The 17,267-nt window shown below is 48.8% G+C and overlaps 1 protein-coding gene across 17 annotated transcripts in view; it reads right to left on the reverse strand.

Moving 5' to 3' along the window:
- The window catches only part of LOC136109475 (dynein axonemal heavy chain 9), a 195,468-nt gene that overhangs the window by 147,195 nt on the left and 31,006 nt on the right, over positions 1–17,267 (reverse strand). For 15 of the 17 annotated variants that reach the window (XM_071816490.1, XM_071816495.1, XM_071816493.1 and 12 more), the window contains 9 exons: positions 16,057–16,927; positions 12,903–13,033; positions 11,669–11,795; positions 8,109–8,261; positions 6,772–6,897; positions 5,901–6,140; positions 4,650–4,810; positions 3,461–3,617; positions 1,954–2,058 (listed from right to left, as the gene is read on the reverse strand). In XM_071816490.1, the coding sequence (XP_071672591.1) occupies positions 1,954–2,058; positions 3,461–3,617; positions 4,650–4,810; positions 5,901–6,140; positions 6,772–6,897; positions 8,109–8,261; positions 11,669–11,795; positions 12,903–13,033; positions 16,057–16,927 (2,071 nt within the window). The remainder of the gene's footprint in view (positions 1–1,953; positions 2,059–3,460; positions 3,618–4,649; positions 4,811–5,900; positions 6,141–6,771; positions 6,898–8,108; positions 8,262–11,668; positions 11,796–12,902; positions 13,034–16,056; positions 16,928–17,267) is intronic. The other 2 variants (XM_071816503.1, XM_071816491.1) reach the window with 2 other exon arrangements.

Consider the following 17,267-nt stretch of genomic DNA (forward strand, 5'->3'; position numbering starts at 1 on the left):
GACCACTTGATATCACTTTTAAAGATTTTGGGATATCAGATGTTTGATTTAAAACCAAAACCAGAAGGCAGAAGCTGTAAAACCTCTCCTAACACCTTCACTCACTAATATTATATTGTTTTTTATATTTGCCTGATTGCAGCTTTGTTCTGCTCATTCCTCTCCTTCCGAAGAGTTCACCTCTCTGCAAACAGCACCTCAGCGAGGGGCAAATCTCTCTCTATTCACCGCTCTAACCTCACTACTGTTTGCCATCTCAAAGTAAAGCAATTAATCGAATTTTTCCCTGTAAGGAACCATATCGACATTAGCTGCATGAGTAAGACAGCCAATTAAACATCGCCATGGTAACACTCCTAATAGCAGCCAGGAGACACCATGATGGAATGACAGCCGTGCTGCTTTCTTCAGCTGCCACGCTCCAGCCAGAAGCGAGGGAACCATTAGCAGTTGAGTCATTCCTGGGCTTCTTTTGTTCAGCTTCCCTTTTTATTTCAAGATCCTCAAAGACTTTTTTTCAATGACAACTTTAAACTAGGACCTGACGGAAGAGAAATTGAGAGGGAATGATACATAAACTCTTGTACCTGCCTGGGGTTTCTCTGGGATGCCACATAAGGTACCAATTATGAGTGAAACAGATGAGAAGAATGAGGAGTTCATGGAGGGGTTAAGAACAATGTCTTTGACCGAAACATTTACAGAAGTGTAGAAACTTCTGAGCTTTATATCTTTCTATAACACTGAGCCCAAAAGGGAGTCCAGGAACAATTCAGCACCTCAATCAGATATTAGGATCCTAAAACGCACTCAGCTGACAGTTGGATCCTGAAGAACTTGGGCACTTTGGCACCTCAGTTTTCTGCACTGAAGCCGCCCTAGGCTTCCCCTGTATAAAATAATGCCAGGTTTCCTCATGGGCTGGTAAGAGGAGGGGAAGGAGGACGCGAAGTGACAGATTATATATATAAGCACGAGAGCACAGGACTTTCTGGCACGATGGGGAAGCCAGTCTCCCTTCCAGCCCTTCTCCAGGGATGCTGCTGCGCTTCACACGAGACTCACCAACACAATGCACTGAGCAGCTAAACTACAGAGGAGATGAGAAACCATTCGCCAGGGGAAACACCCACGCCCAGCTGGGCACCGCTCCAATAGCTCTGTCCCAGGTTTAATCCCACGGTGTCAGGGTACCCTGGGCAAGCGTGTCAGCAAGGGCCGCAGATCTGCCCCAGATTCCAGCTCCCGAGTGTCACCAGCTGACACTGGCTTTTGGGAGCACCACGGGGCTGCACACATTCCTCCAAGGAATGGTGCCAGTTGGCCAGGAATACCTTCCAAAGCCACTTGGCAGAGCTGTCGTTACAGACACCAGAACTAAATCCACAGCCATATAGTTTTGGAGACAGGTTAAGAAAATTAATCCTGAATGTATTCCCATTTCCTGAGTATGACACACAACCTGTGCCTGACCAGGGGTGATAAGGAACCCCCAGAAGTCCAGCGGATCTGCCCCAAACACCCCTCTTCCCCTCTGTGAAAATTATTCCCTACATTGCAGACTGAGCAGCCGCAAGTCAAGGCAGCTTCTCTGTCTTGAAACGATGTGCTGCAATTATCTCACAGCAGATTAATGACACGAGTGCTTTCCTGAGGAGGAACAGGTACAGAGCCATGGTGCGTAGTGGTCTGGGAAAAGATGCTACAAAGAATTGTCTTGGCACAAATGCTGTAACTGGGGCAAGAAAAGTGACGAATATCTTTGCAGCACGTAACTGCGACATCTTGGCAGTGCTGTGATATTCATGTGATTAATCTTGAGATATAATCCCACACCTGCCTATACACAGAACTGAAACCGGCAATATGCAATTGCCATGTTTACCCTTGCTCCAAAGACTGCAGAATGGCTCTGCTCTGTTTGTATTTATTTATGAGTGTTTCTCCACTCACCTGTACAGCAACCACAGAAAGGACCTCAACTGAGATCCTGTTAAATTCATCAAAACAGCCCCAGGCTCCCGTCTGGGAAAGGCCTTTGTAAATATTCCCACAAGACTGGAAAAACAAAACAAAAACAAAGATTACAAGAGTGAAATCATAAATGGAATCAACTCCAGCAAAAAATTGATTTTATTTCCCAGCCTGTTTATTTATAGCAATTTACAGTCTATTGTGGATATTTAGAAAAGTGCATGGAAACAGCAGGCACAACTCAATTATAATATTTATAGCTCTGCGCAGCTTGCCACTTTATCTGCTAATTGCACTTTCTCGATATATCTGTGCACCAGTTTCATTTAAAGGTCACTTGTGCTGAATTACGGATGGCCCCGTTTCCTGGGAGAGCCCATAAGCTAAATGAAATATGATCCAAGGCTACCAAAATCACTGTACCGTGCCAGACTGGCAGAGAGCAAGACTCAGCCTAATGATTCAGTGCTCTGTAGTGGCTGAAGGTTCACTATGTTTTGGGTTTATTCTGGGAGAGGATCCTGAGAAAACCAGGACAGGTCCCTCCCCGTGCCAGGGGCTGCCAGGCCGTGAGCACGCCGAGAAGAAACGACCAGGGTCCAACTATCAGCACAGCCTTGGTCTCAACTGAACAGACCAACATTTTTGAAGAATTATACATGAAATCTAACTCCAGAAAGGAAGGGAAATGCATAATGAGGCAGAGAAGATAGTTCGGGTCTCTGCCTCCTGAAGAACCTTGTGCAAATCTTAGAGAAGGAATGGGAGGAGAAGTAAAAGGCATTCAGCTTAAAGGCGTGTAGCAGGGATTTGGAGAGAGGTGATCACAGAATCCCAGCCTGGTTGGGTTGAAGGGACCTCTGCAGATCCCCCAGTCCAAGCCCTGCTCACGCAGGGTCACAGAGCAGATCACACAGGTGGGTCCAGGTGGGTTTCAGTGTCTCAGAGAAGGAGACTCCACACCCGCTCTGGGCAGCCTGGGCCAGGCTCTGGCACCTCCCAGCAAACAAGTTTCTGCTCATGTTCAGATGGAGCCTCCTGTGTTTCAGTCTGTGCCCGTTGCCCCTCACCCTGGCGCTGGGCACCACTGAACAGAGTCTGGTCCATCCTCTGACACCCACCCTGAGATATTGATCCCATTGATCAGATCCCTCTCAGCTTCTCTTCTCCAGCTCAACAGCTCCAGCTCTCTCAGTCTCTCCTCACAAGAAAGAAGCTCCAGACCCCTCAGCATCTTTGTAGCCCACTGCTGGACTCTCTGCAGTTATTCCTTCTTAAACTGGGGAGCCCAGAACTGGACACAACTCCAGATGTGGCATCACCAGGGCAGAGCAGAGCGGAAGGAACAACCTCCCTTGACCTGCTGGTCATACCTCTCCTAATGCACCCCAGGTACCATTGGATTACTCTCATCCTTCAGGTTTGCTCGGGCCCTGAGCATCCCCAGCCCCATGTGACCGCACTGCAGCCGAGGTGGGAGCCATACCTTGTAGTCCATCTGCTCGGAGCAGTTAAACACGTACACCATGATGCCCAGGGCTCGCCCCAAATCTTTCGTAGTCTCCGTCTTGCCAGTGCCCGCAGGGCCTGCAGGTGCTCCGCTCATGGTCAGGTGCAGTGACTGGGTCAGGGTGATGTAACATCTTTTACAGCAAATGATGAATGAAAAAAGGAAATATGTCCAATAGGTCAACTGTGGGCTGCAGGGCAATAGCACTAGAGCATTGCACTCAGCAGAGCCTCTCCTCTGAAAAGCTGTACGTGAGCAGGGGTCATATCTGAGCTGAAAGCCTTCTTGGCATTAATTACCACCTCTGCCCAGCTCTGTTTTCTCCAAGAGATACTCATCTTCCACCAAGGTCTGCCCAAACCTCTTCATGTCCAGCTTGTGTTCTCTCTGGATCCTCATACAACTCATGGATATTGGGCACATCTCAGGCAGTATGAGAAAAGGACAGCTTTTCTGGAAGACCTGTCACTGGCAGAAACCTGCTCAGGTGGCCTATGAGTGAACCCAACTCAAAGCTGCAGCAAGCCCCAAAGTTTCTCCATCATGTTGATGATGGACACTGGGGTGGTGTCCACATGTGAGTATCTATACTACCTGTATAAGCCACAGAGGTGTAGTCAATATAGCCAACAAAACCTGATGATACCTGGGGGCTTGACTCAGCTGACTAACACAGGTGACTAGAGCCACCTGAGATGCTCTTGGTTGCTGAAATGTCACATAGGGTGGAGAGATATGACAAGGGGTCCATAGGAGACTTTTACACTTCTGGATTGGCAGCTGGAAGCCAGGTGGGACAACACAGAGTATCTCAAGTCACCCTAGGTGTTCCCACTGAGGCAACCAGGTAGATGTCTGCTTCAAGATGGGATGAAAGCTCTCTAGACTCACCAGCTTTATGAGCTGTGGACATCTTGTGCACAGGAAGACACCCACAAGTGTTTTAATGTGTGAGCTGAATCCCACTCAGGGATCTGATGTACAAATTCCCCAGAGGGTACCACCAAAAACCAGATAAGAGTTAGAGCTCGACCACTGGAGTGCTGGGACATGGAGAGTGAACAAGAGGGATACAGGTGTCTGAACTAAATCCATCTTTGGTTGGCATCTCTCTCTCTACCTGTGTGGCAAAGCCCAGCTACGACATTGTGTCCCAGGGACTTACCTGTCGGTCAGCGGAGTGATCACAAGCCGAGGGGTATTGCCAAGGTATTCATAGGAGTACAGGAACTGGGCGTCACAGATGTTGGCAAAGCAGTGCCGTTCCTCATCTGACCATCTGTGCCGGAGCTGTGACAGCCAAATGAAGGCCTGGGCATTGTCCACCTGCAACACACCCACAAACACCATCACAGGAAGGCCGGGGATGCCAGACACATGCAGCTCGGGGGCCAAAATAGCGACTGCTATAAAATTTTCATGGGGGATGACTGGTCCTCACTGCAAGGCAGGTGTGGTGAGGAAGGCCGCCTCCTTGCAATGCGGTGAGAAATGTCACCTCCCCATCTCCCATCAGTAAAGGGGAGGAACCAAATTAGTGACCACATTGGTGGGAGAGGAAAAAATTAATGGCCAAGAGAAAGAGCCTTACAAAAAGACTCCTGAATAGATTTAAGAAGCAGCAAGTCATGAAGAAGGTCTCATAATGCAACCAGAGTGAGAGAAGAAGTAGAGGCCATCTAGACAAGGAAGAGGCTGCAGACAGCACCAAGGAAACAGGTTGGGGACAGGTGGACAAAGACAGTCATGCCCAGCGCTCTCTGCACAACCAGCAGGCAGGTCCAGATGCATCACTTCACCCCAGGCTGGACCGAGGCACCACTGAGCCCAGCTGAGCCTTGAAGACAGAAACCCTGTGAGCAGCCTGGCTGCCTCTGAGATGACACAGATGAGGGAAGAGCCACAACCCAATACATTCAGGGCATCTTCCCACCCACCTGCAAGGCTAAACACTTGGCATGGTGTCAGGGACAGGGGAGTAGTGTGGGAGAGGTGTTGCAGGAGAAGGGAGTCCCACATAAGTCCCTGCGGCCCCACACCAGACCAAGGAGGCTACAAAGAACAAAGCTTGAATGCTTTTTCTTACTTTCTAAAGTCAAAACTGAGACTGAGTCCAGCAGCCTCCCAACACACCACCATCATCCACCAGCACATGTCTTGGCACCAGGATGCAGTGCCGCGCTCTCACTCCTGGTGTGAATCTGCAGCAACTACAAGTTGGTGTTGCAGGGCCATGACACAGCACAGCTCTGCAGGCTTACAGGGGCTTTCTGCACACTTGCTACAAACATTGTAGAAATAAATTTAGTCATACGTCTCCCACTGAGACCGGCAGTGATCTGAATGGCCAGTGGTTGGGCCCCCTGAAGCCCCCCCTCCAGCACCCACAGAACTGTGCTGAACTGCCAACACCAACCTTCTGTGCTATCATCTTTGCCACCACATCCCGAGCATGCACGTCGATGGTGCAAATGGTCATGATTTTCTGTCTGTCGCCCTTGGAGAGCTGCCCGATCAGCATGGTAACGAGGGTGTTCAGCTGGGTCACTTGCTTCTTGTGATATTCCTTCATCGCATTCTCGTAGCCTTCCTCCACCCTGGCAAAGGCAATCCCAACCTCGGTTGTCCACCAGATCTGGGTGCAGCAAAGCGCCACCTAGGGAAATAGGCTGGTTCAGTATCAGGGAAAATACCAAAGCTTCCTTATGTTCAAGAGTGTCGGATCCACAGGGAGATCAAGGATGAAACATCCGTGACATGAAATTAAGTATTTTTTCATACAGTAGTCACAGCAGACAGTACAACAAGGATCTGCTCCATGACATTCATTTAAAACACCATATCAGTGATAGACACATTTAGCAGCTACTTATAAGTAAATCAGCACCTTTCACATGCCTGACACAGCAGAGGAGGAAGAGTTGGAGACCACGAGGTTGTCAGAGGTGTATCTGAGGGGCTCTTCACTCTTATCAGGCCTCACCACTTTGCCTTCCTGCTGCACCTCTCACTGCTCTGGCTGTACAGACTGCACTGCCCAAGCCCCTGGGCTCTGTCACCCAACCAAGAGCCCCAACCAGAGCATGGAGCTCAGCCTGAAAACTCCATCAGGAGACCGCCAGGATAAAGGACAACTCATCCTCCCTCTCTCCTGGATAGCAAGGTGGAGGCCAGAAACATGCCTGTCCACAGCTGCTGAAAGAAGGGAAGGGCAGGACTGATGGGGAACCCAAGAGCTACCTTTCCACGAGCCAGCCTGAGTGGTGATAAGAAGCAGTGGCAGATACCTGGGCAGGATAGTCAAAGAGCCATTGTTCCCTTGGTTTTTCCTCATAAGCCATGACGGCTTCTGTCATCTCATCTCTCACAGTAGCCCTCATGCTGTCTAGTACATGACTGAGCCAGACTTCAACCTGGAAAAGAGATTAAATCCCAGTAACACATTTGCTCTTCTTAAGTGCCTTTGGTAATTAGTGAAGATAGGAAATGAGGCAAGCATCTCAGTTCTCTTTAGACTGGACATGAGGGAAAGGTTCTTCACCCAGAGGTGCTGGACACTGAACAGGCTCCCAGGGAGGTGTCACAGCCCCAACCTGACAGTGTTCAAGGAGAGACTGGACAACGTCCTCAGACACATGGTGTGACCTGTGGGGTTGTCACTGCAGGGACAGGACTTGGACTCCATGATCCTGGTGGGTCCCTTCCAGCTCAGGACATTCTATGAGTTAACCAAACCTCACAGCCTCCTTCAGACTGGGTAGATTTGGCTAATTCTGGTACTGTAGGATTAGCATCTACTTCCAGACACCAAGAACAGAAGACAGATTTTTTTCTTGAACTCTAGCTACAGGAGGAACCAAAATGAACTCCGTCAATGAATAATTTGGTCAGGTGTGTTCCACCTCCAGGCCATGACAGAATCCCTGGTGGGATGTGGGCAGTCTGCCAGCAGCAGAAGAAAGATGCTGCCAAACTTGGGAACACAATTCCTGCTGAATTTCATATTTCACAGGCAAAGCCCTCAACAAGAAGACAGACTGAACGCAGCAAGCTCCATTGCTGGGGAGCTCAGTAGCCGGTATTACGTACTTTAGCTTCCTGTAATAGACCATGCAGAAAGGTGAAACTACCAGGATAGATAAGCTGAGCAGTAGCTTGATTCTTACATTTCATACTTTCACTCGTGGTATGAAATAATGAAGACTTGAGAAACAGGTAAAAGGCCTTCTCCTGCCAAACACACCCGTGCAGAGGTACTATGGAATAGCTTAGTCTCTTTTCAGTCTGCATCCCCTCCCTCACCGAGGATATTTGTAGCAAGCTTTAAGACTAACCTTCAAAAGGTCTTAGAAAAAGTCAAATTAAAAACCTAGTCAGAAAAATGGCACAGCTCTTTCTCTCACAGTGGACTGTGACATCCACGTCCCCCCTTAGTGAGGACCTATCCAGAGTGACACGAAAGGTTATGGTGTAAGGAGGTACTAAATCACCACCTCTTCCAGCTTTTCTCATGCACCAAGGGAGAGCAGTGAAGCTCTATGACGTCTTGGCAAGGGATCTCACACGAGGGGCAGGGGAGCAGACTCCACCGGACAGTTTTGATAGACAAGGACTTCCCTCTCACCTGCCCACTGCAGTCACAGGGCTCGCTGAAGCTGACGTACTCCTCCTCTCTACTGTACATTCCCAGGCCAACCTTGGTTAGTTTTTGCTCAGAGTCCAGCTGGAATTTCATCCTGGCCAAGCTGTCAAAGAGTTTGGAAAGATGACGTTGCACCTGCAAAACGGGTTGTATAAATAAAGCAACCGAGATAGGACGAGCGGAATGAAGATCACCATACATGTCACAAGCAAAATCACGTTAACAAAATATCTTGGATATTTAGGTAGCACCACATCTTCTCAAATGTGGCCAACATACTGCCAACAAAAGCCTCTTGCTGTCTCTTGTAATACTTCCACCTATTTCTACGTAATTTAGAAAACAGACATGCCTTAATAAATCATGTTTCTCCATTGGGAAATCTTCCATACAGAGCAAAAGCATAGAAAACATTGAAACACCTCATGACTCCTACCCCAAATTTCCCTACATGTAGTGATGAGAAGTCTGTAGCCATTTCTCCACCTCATCCTATTCTCAGCACAACGTGGAGTTTTCTTCACTATGAACTTTCCTGTTTTTCCACTACTAGAAACTGATTTTGTGCTAGTGAAATATCCTAAATTCTCTTTCATGGAGAAGAAAGATCTTTATTTCTGCCTAAGACCTATGATAAACAGCCCAGACCTCCTATAGAACAACCATGTTCACCAAAAGCACTCTTCCAGAAGGAAAAGAATAATTCAGTTCTTTCCTGTTCACCTCCATCTGAGTCTGCAAAGCCAACAGGGAGATGCTGTGGGCTCTCAACATCAGCATCTGCCTGCTGGGAGCTGAGCAGGTCACCAGCACTTCTTCCAGACCACTGCGTAACACACAACTGCATCACTGCGCGCCCCACGCCAATGAAGGTGAGATTCTCCTAGGATTGACGTCCCCACAGAAAGGGGCAGCTCCCAAAGCAGTCCCAGACAGGAGCTGCCTCTCTCAATCACAGCAGAGAGGTAGAAAAACTCCCATAGGGGAGATGAGAAATGAGGGAAAGGGACCTGGGGGTCCTGGGGACAGTAGGGTGACCATGAGCCAGCACTGGGCCCTTGTGGCCAGGAAGGCCAGGCCAATGGTACCTGGGGTGGATTAGAAGGGGGTGGTCAGTAGGTCAGAGAGGTTCTCCTGCCCCTCTGCTCTGCCCTGGGGAGACCACACCTGGAATATTGTGTCCAGTTGTGGCCCCTCAGTTCCAGAAGGACAGGGAACTGCTGGAGAGAGTCCAGCGCAGCCACCAAGATGCTGAAGGGAGTGGAGCATCTCCCGTGTGAGGAAAGGCTGAGGGAGCTGGGGCTCTGGAGCTGGAGAAGAGGAGACTGAGGGGTGACCTCATTCATCTTTACAGATATCTAAAGGGTGAGTGTCAGGAGGATGGAGCCAGGTTCTCCTCGGTGACAATCAGTGATAGGACAAGGAGGAATGGGTTCAAACTGGAACACAAGAGGTTCCACTTAAATTTGAGAAGAAACTTCTTGTCAGTGAGGGTGCCAGAGCCTGGTCCAGGCTGCCCAGGGAGGTTGTGGAGTCTCCTTCTCTGCAGACATTCAAACCCGCCTGGACCCCTTCCTGTGGAACCTCAGCTGGGTGTTCCTGCTCCATGGGGGGACTGCACTGGATGAGCTTTCCAGGCCCTTCAACCCCTGACATTCTGGGATTCTGCGTGAGATGCCCAATGCTCTGATGCTTTCAGAGAAGGAAGGGTGGAGGTGGATTTGTCCATCTAATTCTGACTCACTGACTCACAAAGAACTACAACCCTCCCTCTCTCGAGCTGTGCTGCAAGTGGACACAGCTTGGTAGTCTTCTCACACACATACAAGCAGGGCCAAACCCTGGGAGGTGCTAAGTACCTCCGAGAAGCAAAGGGCACTCAGCATCCCCCCAGATCACAGAATCATTTTGGTTGGAAGAAACCCTCAGGATCAAGTCCAGCCATACCCTAGCTCTGGCACTAATCCATGTCCCTAAGAACTTCGTCTAAATGTCTTTTAAACCCCTCCAGGGACGGTGACTCCAGCACTGCCCTGGGCAGCCTGTTCCCATGCCCCACAGCCCTTTCTGGGAAGAATTTTTTTATAATATCCAATCTGAACCTCCCCTGGCACAACTTGAGGCCATTAAGCGTATCTTGAGGCCATAAGCTTATCTCTTTTCAAACCGTAAGTAAACCGTAGAAACTTTTTCTTACATGTAGAAGTTTCTGGTCACAAATCCCCAGCTGCCCCTTCCCAGACCCTGTCCAGTCTGGAGGGTTCGGACACAACCCCAGCACTTGTTGCGATCCTGCTGCCAGAGCCCGAATGCACCTGAATCTGCACGAGTTCAGCGCCCAGTTCACGAGGATAATGTCATTGTGTATTTAATCCTCCTTTAGGAATCATCAGACTTTGAAACTACATTGGGAAGGCTGAGAGTGTATCTATGTATGATCCTGCTTGACATTTACTTTGATTTTACTGCAAATACTTTTGAATAACAGAAAACACCAGGAATTTCTTCTTACTCAATAGAGCATTTCAACACAGTATCTTTGCTTCCTGTGTTTTTTTTTCCTCTTCATTTTAAATATCAATCAACTATGTATTTATGATACTCTGTGGGCTGAAATCACCCAGCAGCAGGCACAGATAGAAGCAGCGTTAAAGGTTAGAGGTAAACAACAGCATTTCCAAATACACATGCAAACCTGCTCCATTCCTGTGCTCACATCAATACTGAAAATGGTGGAAAGCCTGAAGAAAGTGAAAATACTCGCTACCAAAAGACAGAATTAGGACTTTGTTCATCATCTAACACTCGCCTTTTGCTGTGAACGTTTTGACTGGTTTTATGCACCAACCTCTGAATAAAAGATGCGTCCCAAACAAGGCCAAGCAGAGCTGTGCAGGGGTGGGTGGCAACCCAAGGAAGTCCTGCCTTGGCCACAGCCACTGTCTGACCACCAGCTGTCTTACCTCTTCCAGGCTGTGTTCTGCTCTTCCCCTGTAAACAGGCCATCCCAAAGACCTTTGCATGGGGGAAGGAAGAAGTGGCTGACTAGCAGATGTCTCCTCTGCCTAAAAACAGAGACGTCTCCAAGCCCTCGGTTGTCAACACTGTCACATTTGAATGATTGGTCTGTGGCTCTTTCAACAACAGATGCTGTTTGCTGGCATCCCAGCTTGGGGAACCAAGCTCAGCAACAAGTTTTGGCTGAGATCCTCAAGAAATGGTTTCCCCCAACCTCACTGTATCCCAGCAGAAACAAACCCACTGTTTTTATGGTATCAAGAACATAGCTCTGCTCTGTGCAGTGCTTTCAGAACCATCTGCAAGCATCACCAGGGACAGATGGGACAACATACAGTGTGCGCATTGCCTTTCAGAGATGACAGATGAAGGCCAGCAGTGAAAGAGTTATTGTTAATCCAAGTGAGGGTGGGAGAAAAGGCACTCAAGAAAGGATAAGCTACAGCTGAGTCCCTAGACAGCATCTTCCACCCTGACATTACTGACAGCTGGAAAATGTGAAGGTGACATAGTGCAAGGCTTACCAGCTGTGGGTTGGTGCCATTGGAAAGAATATCCAATAAATCTGCTGAAGAAACAAAGTAAAATCTGGGAAAGGCCAATCTTTTCATGTCCAAATATTCAGCCAAAGCCTTCTCACACAGGGACAACCTGGGGAGAAGAGCAGAAAAATAGAGCCCAGGACAGGTGGGTGAATATCCTTTAATGTGTCGTGCTACAGTTTGGGTTATCGAACAGATTCTCCCCTCCCATGGGGAAATGCCAGACATGAGCTGAGCCTGCAGGCTGGTCCTTTACAGCATTCTCCAAATAGATAACAAAGCACATAGTAACTCATAGATCTCTCTCCACTCCCAAGGGTCAAACAGACAAAGAGTCAGAGAATCCTCACCAAAAAGCAGAAACACAGGTGGAAGAAGAGGCTAGAAAGGCTTTGCAGTCTGACTTACTGTTTTAGACAAGCTCTCAACCGCCACAGGTGATTTCACACTAGGATGAAAGTTTCCAAAACTGCTTTTATTCTAATGAGCACATTTTAAAGTCTGATTCAAACCTACTCAGCTTTTTGTGCTTGTGAAGCCTGAAAAGAAACTTGTTTGCTCCGTTCTAAAATGAATCTCTCAGTGTTTACATGTTAAACTGCTGCTGAGCTTTCAAAGTTCATAAATAACATGCAGTTAGTCCTCTGTGGGGAACATGGGCCTTATCTGTTTAGGAAGTAAAATTAGATCTCTATTTTAAATGGATAGTTATTACTGACACAACAGCTATCACATTAACTTGTTAGGTGTGTTCCAGGTAGAGTAGTTCATATGTTAGGTGAGAACTGTATCCATCTCTGGACATTAAGGTCTTTCTCAGGGAGTTTAGTTATACCATCTGTGAAGGGTACACACACAAAGATAATTTTGTTAATTAAAGCACATGGGCTCAGCTCTGCTGCAGATATCCCTGCTTGGACTGCTAAATAGATATTTAAGACACCAAATTTGGGGTGGCAGTGAGGCCACATGTTATTAAAACCGAGTGCCTAGCTTTGTATGTGTGCAAATCGATATTCAAGATAAGAGTTTGCACATACACAAAGCCAGAATCCACCTTGGGGGCTTCAGGGTGATGGATCATGAATAAAAAGACTCAATGTGTGAATGCAAAGAACGCACAGTCCAGAAGGAAAGCCTTGGAGCACAGGTTAAACCAACTTATTAGAGCTGATCCCAGTCTCTGACAAAATCCTGGGACTGAAGTTGTACCTACCTACTCTGAATGTCCTCCAGTTGTTGGGACAGACCTGGTTTATTGGTGGCCTCAACTACATTTGGGGTTTTCTGAGTTTCATAGGCCAGTTCTTTAAAGTCCACATCAATCCCTTCAAAGCGTTTGGAGTCCTAAAAAGCAACACAAATATGTTCATGGTTAAACATGGATTTTGTGCTAAACGTCTCCATCCTCTGGGTGCTGTCTTTGGGTTGAGGGGAAAACCTTCTGTCCAGTGCAGACAGGGACCCCTCCACCATTCCAGAATGGCTCTTCCACTGACTTGCCTGAAACTAGTCTTCAAACAGGCACTACTTGCCTTCTTGTCACTGTATCCCAAAGGGGTTGTGGATAAAGTGCTCCATGCAGGAGGCAATGTCTAGGACCAACCATTTTCATGGGATTGAATTCCCCTTGGAAAACCTCATAAATCTCTCTCTCCCATGTCCAGGTGAAGTACCAAGTTTCCCTGGCTGCAGCAGCAGGAGATGCTCCCACACCGTGGAAAGGCTACCAGCCTCATGTGAGTGCACTCCTCCCCTCCTGCTACAGCACAGGAATCCCAACACCCATCCACAAAACGGGTATGATGACTCTTGTAGAGGAGAGCCCTTCCTTGCCTTCAATGAGGGTATGGAAACCCCATGTCAGCACCGGAGGCCCACATCAACAATTATGCTCCATATCTAACAGGGACTCTGAATTTCTGGAGCTAAACACTGAAGAATAAAGCAAGCTATGTTCAAAACATCTCTGCTCCTCCCTTCTTCCCAGGTCAGGCCTCCTAAGTGAGGCGGGACACTGAACAAGTGTTCCAAGCAGTCCAGGTAACACTTCCACGCTACCCTGTGTTCAGCCCCAGGAGCAAGGCTCCATCTGGAAGGTTGAGCTCTCCCTACACTCACGCCACAGATCCAGCTCCAGGTGAGCATCCCACAGCCTGTCAGCACATCCCCCCAGCCCTGGATGCATCCTGAGGGTGCTCAGCTGCAGAGACTTTGAGCTTCAGTCTTTCTTTTACGGAAGAGAAGCTGCTGACTGAGCCACCTGTGTCCCTGGAGCCAAGAGGGCCCCGTGTCCTGGTGCATCCAGCACAGCACGGCCAGCCGGGCAGGGAGGGGATTGTCCTGCTCTGCTCTGTGCTGGGGCGGCCTCACCTGGAGCATTCACTGTGTGCAGGGCTGGGGACACAGGAGAAAAGGAGATAAAGCTACTGGAGAGTGTCCAGAGGAGGGACATGAACTTGGTGAAGGGTTCGGAGGGGAAACCGTATGAGGAGCAGCTGAAGTCCCTGGGTTTGCTCAGCTGGAGCAGAGGAGACTGAGGGCAGAGCTCATGGGGCTGCAGGTTCCTCAGCAGGAGCAGGAGGGGCAGGGCTGAGCTCTTCTCTGTGACAGTGACAGAACCCAGGGAATGGCAGAAGATGTGCCAGGGAGGGTCAGTGGGACATAAGGAAAAGGTTCTTCACCCAGAGGTGCTGGACACTGAACAGGCTCCCAGGGAGGTGTCACAGCCCAACCTGACAGTGTTCAAGAAGAGACTGGACAACGTCCTCAGACACATGGTGTGACCTGTAGGGTGTCCTGTGCAGGGACAGAAGTTGGACTCGACAATCCTGGTGGGTCCTTCCAAGTCAGGACATCCTATGGTTCTATGGTTCATACCACTGCCAGACAGCTACTGAGATGCAGACAGTTGCCCAGCAGGATGCAAATGTAAATCATGATGCAATTTCATACATGACATTAGATAGCTCCTGGATATTAAGAGCTTGCTGGCACATGGTACAGCCTCAGGGCACTGGTTATCAGCACCTGTATATATTGCCCAGTGAGCGAGGTGTGCCCAGAATCATAGAATCATTTAGCTGGAAGAGACCATTGCAATCATTGAGTCCAACCATAACCTAAATCTAGTACTAAACCATGTTCCTCATCTATACATCTTCCAGGGATGGTGACTCCAGCACTGCCCTGGGCAGCCTGTTCCAATGCCCCACAGCCCTTTGGGGAAGAAACTGTTCCCAAGATCCAATCTCAGCCTCCCCTGGCGCAACTTGAGGCCGTTTCCTCTGGTCCTGGCGCTTGTTCTTGGGGAGCAGAGCCCGACCCCCCTGGCTCCAAGCTCCTTTCAGGCAGCTCAGAGATCAGAAAGTCTCCCCTCAGCTCCTGTTCTCCAGCTGAACCCCCCAGGTCCCTCAGCCGCTCCCATCACACTTGTGCTCCAGCCCCTCACCAGTTCCGTTCCCTTCTCTCAACTTGCTCCAGCACCACAAGGGCTTTCTTGGTGTGAGGGGCCAAAAACTGCCCCCAGGACACTCAGCACAGCGTGCTCTCTGAAGCAGATGGAGGAACAGTCCAAGCAGAGCAGAGTGCAGGGTTGGAGACAGAACAGTGTGTTGTCCAGGGGTCAATGGGCTGCGCACATCCCCTCGTGGGTGTTCGTCCCACAGTGGTGCTGTCAGCGATGCTGCTCGTGAACAGGGACGGGGGTCACACAGCCAACTGTGGGTCACTCGTGAGTGAAAGGCAGGTTCCTCCACAGGGCTGCCTGTGGGGCCAGGAACAAGTTTGGAAGATTTTCTAAATAATCAAGAGAATAGGGAATAAGACTGGAAGCTGGACTCAAAGACAGCCCTGAGGAGGTCACAACCCTGAGGAGGGCATCAATGACAACTCTGCTCAATTTTCTGAAGCTGAAGTGGGAGAAGAGCTGCTCTCCTGCTGCACCAGCACTGGAGGCAGGGAAGCGGATGCTGCAAAGCTGCCTGGTCCAGCTCTGATTTGACAATTTGCACATCTGAGTAATTATCTCCGTTTTCTTCCCTCCAAGGAAAGAGGGAACATGCCTGCATCACTGAAGGAAGCCAGCAGCCTCCTGCTCAGCCTCCAGGAACTCTGCATCTGCTGTGCAGTGGTGGAGGGGAGGAAAAACAGTTTCTCAGCAGGGTTCAGGCACAACCAACAGTACAAAAACATCCTGGGGCAACACTGGGGAAACTGCTGTAGCATTAAGGGAGCCTCCAAGAAAGCAATGCAGCAAGAGAACAGTTCTGCTTGGGGGAACCCGGCAATATAGACAACCTTCTTCTGTGTAATGGAGGCTCTTCTTCAACACTTTCCACACAGGAAAAATAGGATTTGGGATTTCCTACCTTAGGAAGCTGTGCCCGTATATCTTCTGAGCCTATGAATATGCTCTCCAAGTGAGACCACGTACGCTGCACTTCAAACCAGAGAGAAATGACGGAATCTGTTGTGGACAGCTTCCTCTGCCATATGGACACTTCCTCCAAGAAGAAAGCAATATATTTGGATGTCATTAAATTCTGCAGCTGCACCTGGTTGTCTTCTAAAGTTTCTATGAGTTCCTCGTCTGACTTCAGCAACGGGATGTTCGTCCGGGGGTGAGGCTCATACTGAAACTCCATGGTGCTCCAAGTCATTTTTAGCTCCTTCAGGACTTTCTCCATACTCATTTCTCGTACCGCTTTGTCCACAATGCCACGAACCTCATCCTCAAAGTTATGGAGGTTGAGCTTCAGGAGGTCAGCCAGCGTGGTGTCCGAGTCCATCACAAACCTCACACCCGTCACCTGCATCAGCTGATTCCAGTGCCTTTCCCTAATGGCGGGATTTTGAAGTTCTGCCACAGCTTTCAGGGCCGTCAGCATGTTCTTCACCTTGCTGTCCAGCCCAGTGAAAGCATCCCACGCCCTCACCTCCTTATCCAAATTCCGAATCTCTCTTGCAAACTTTTTACACTCCAGATCCATGTTTTCCACGTTAATATCCGCCCATTTGGTGGTCTGCCAGTCATCAAGGCAAGTGCCCACAAGGGAGATCATATCCCAGAGCTCTTTGAGAAGACACAGCTCCTTTCGGCACTGCTTCAGTTGTTTATAATCTGGCACTATGACTTCAAACAGACCAGCTGATTCATAAATCGAGGTCATGGCTGACTCCATTTGTTTAATCTCAATGTGCTTTGTATCCAGCAGTTGATAAGGCTTTTTGGTGTCAAACCTAGAAAGAAATGTTTATTCTTCATAAGTGATATTGTAACAACTTCTAAAGAAAACATAAAACAAATGGTGCCTCTGAGACACAAAGCAGACATGATACGTCTATAGTACCCATTGATGGTGCAGCCACATGGCACTGCTGACAACCCCTTAAAGCAATATTGTGCACTCAGCATCCAGATTGAATCTCTTGCTAACACCTTACAGTGTTTGCAGGGACAAAACACCCAGGGCATAACAGATACAACACCGTGAGCAGGTAGAAAATGTATGCAAGGGTTCGAGAACACATCCTCAGGACACTCCGAGATGATCCCATGAAGCTTTTCTTCCTCAGGGCT

Source organism: Patagioenas fasciata, chromosome 18 (assembly GCF_037038585.1).
Source record: "Patagioenas fasciata isolate bPatFas1 chromosome 18, bPatFas1.hap1, whole genome shotgun sequence".
Taxonomy (NCBI): Eukaryota; Metazoa; Chordata; class Aves; order Columbiformes; family Columbidae; genus Patagioenas; species Patagioenas fasciata.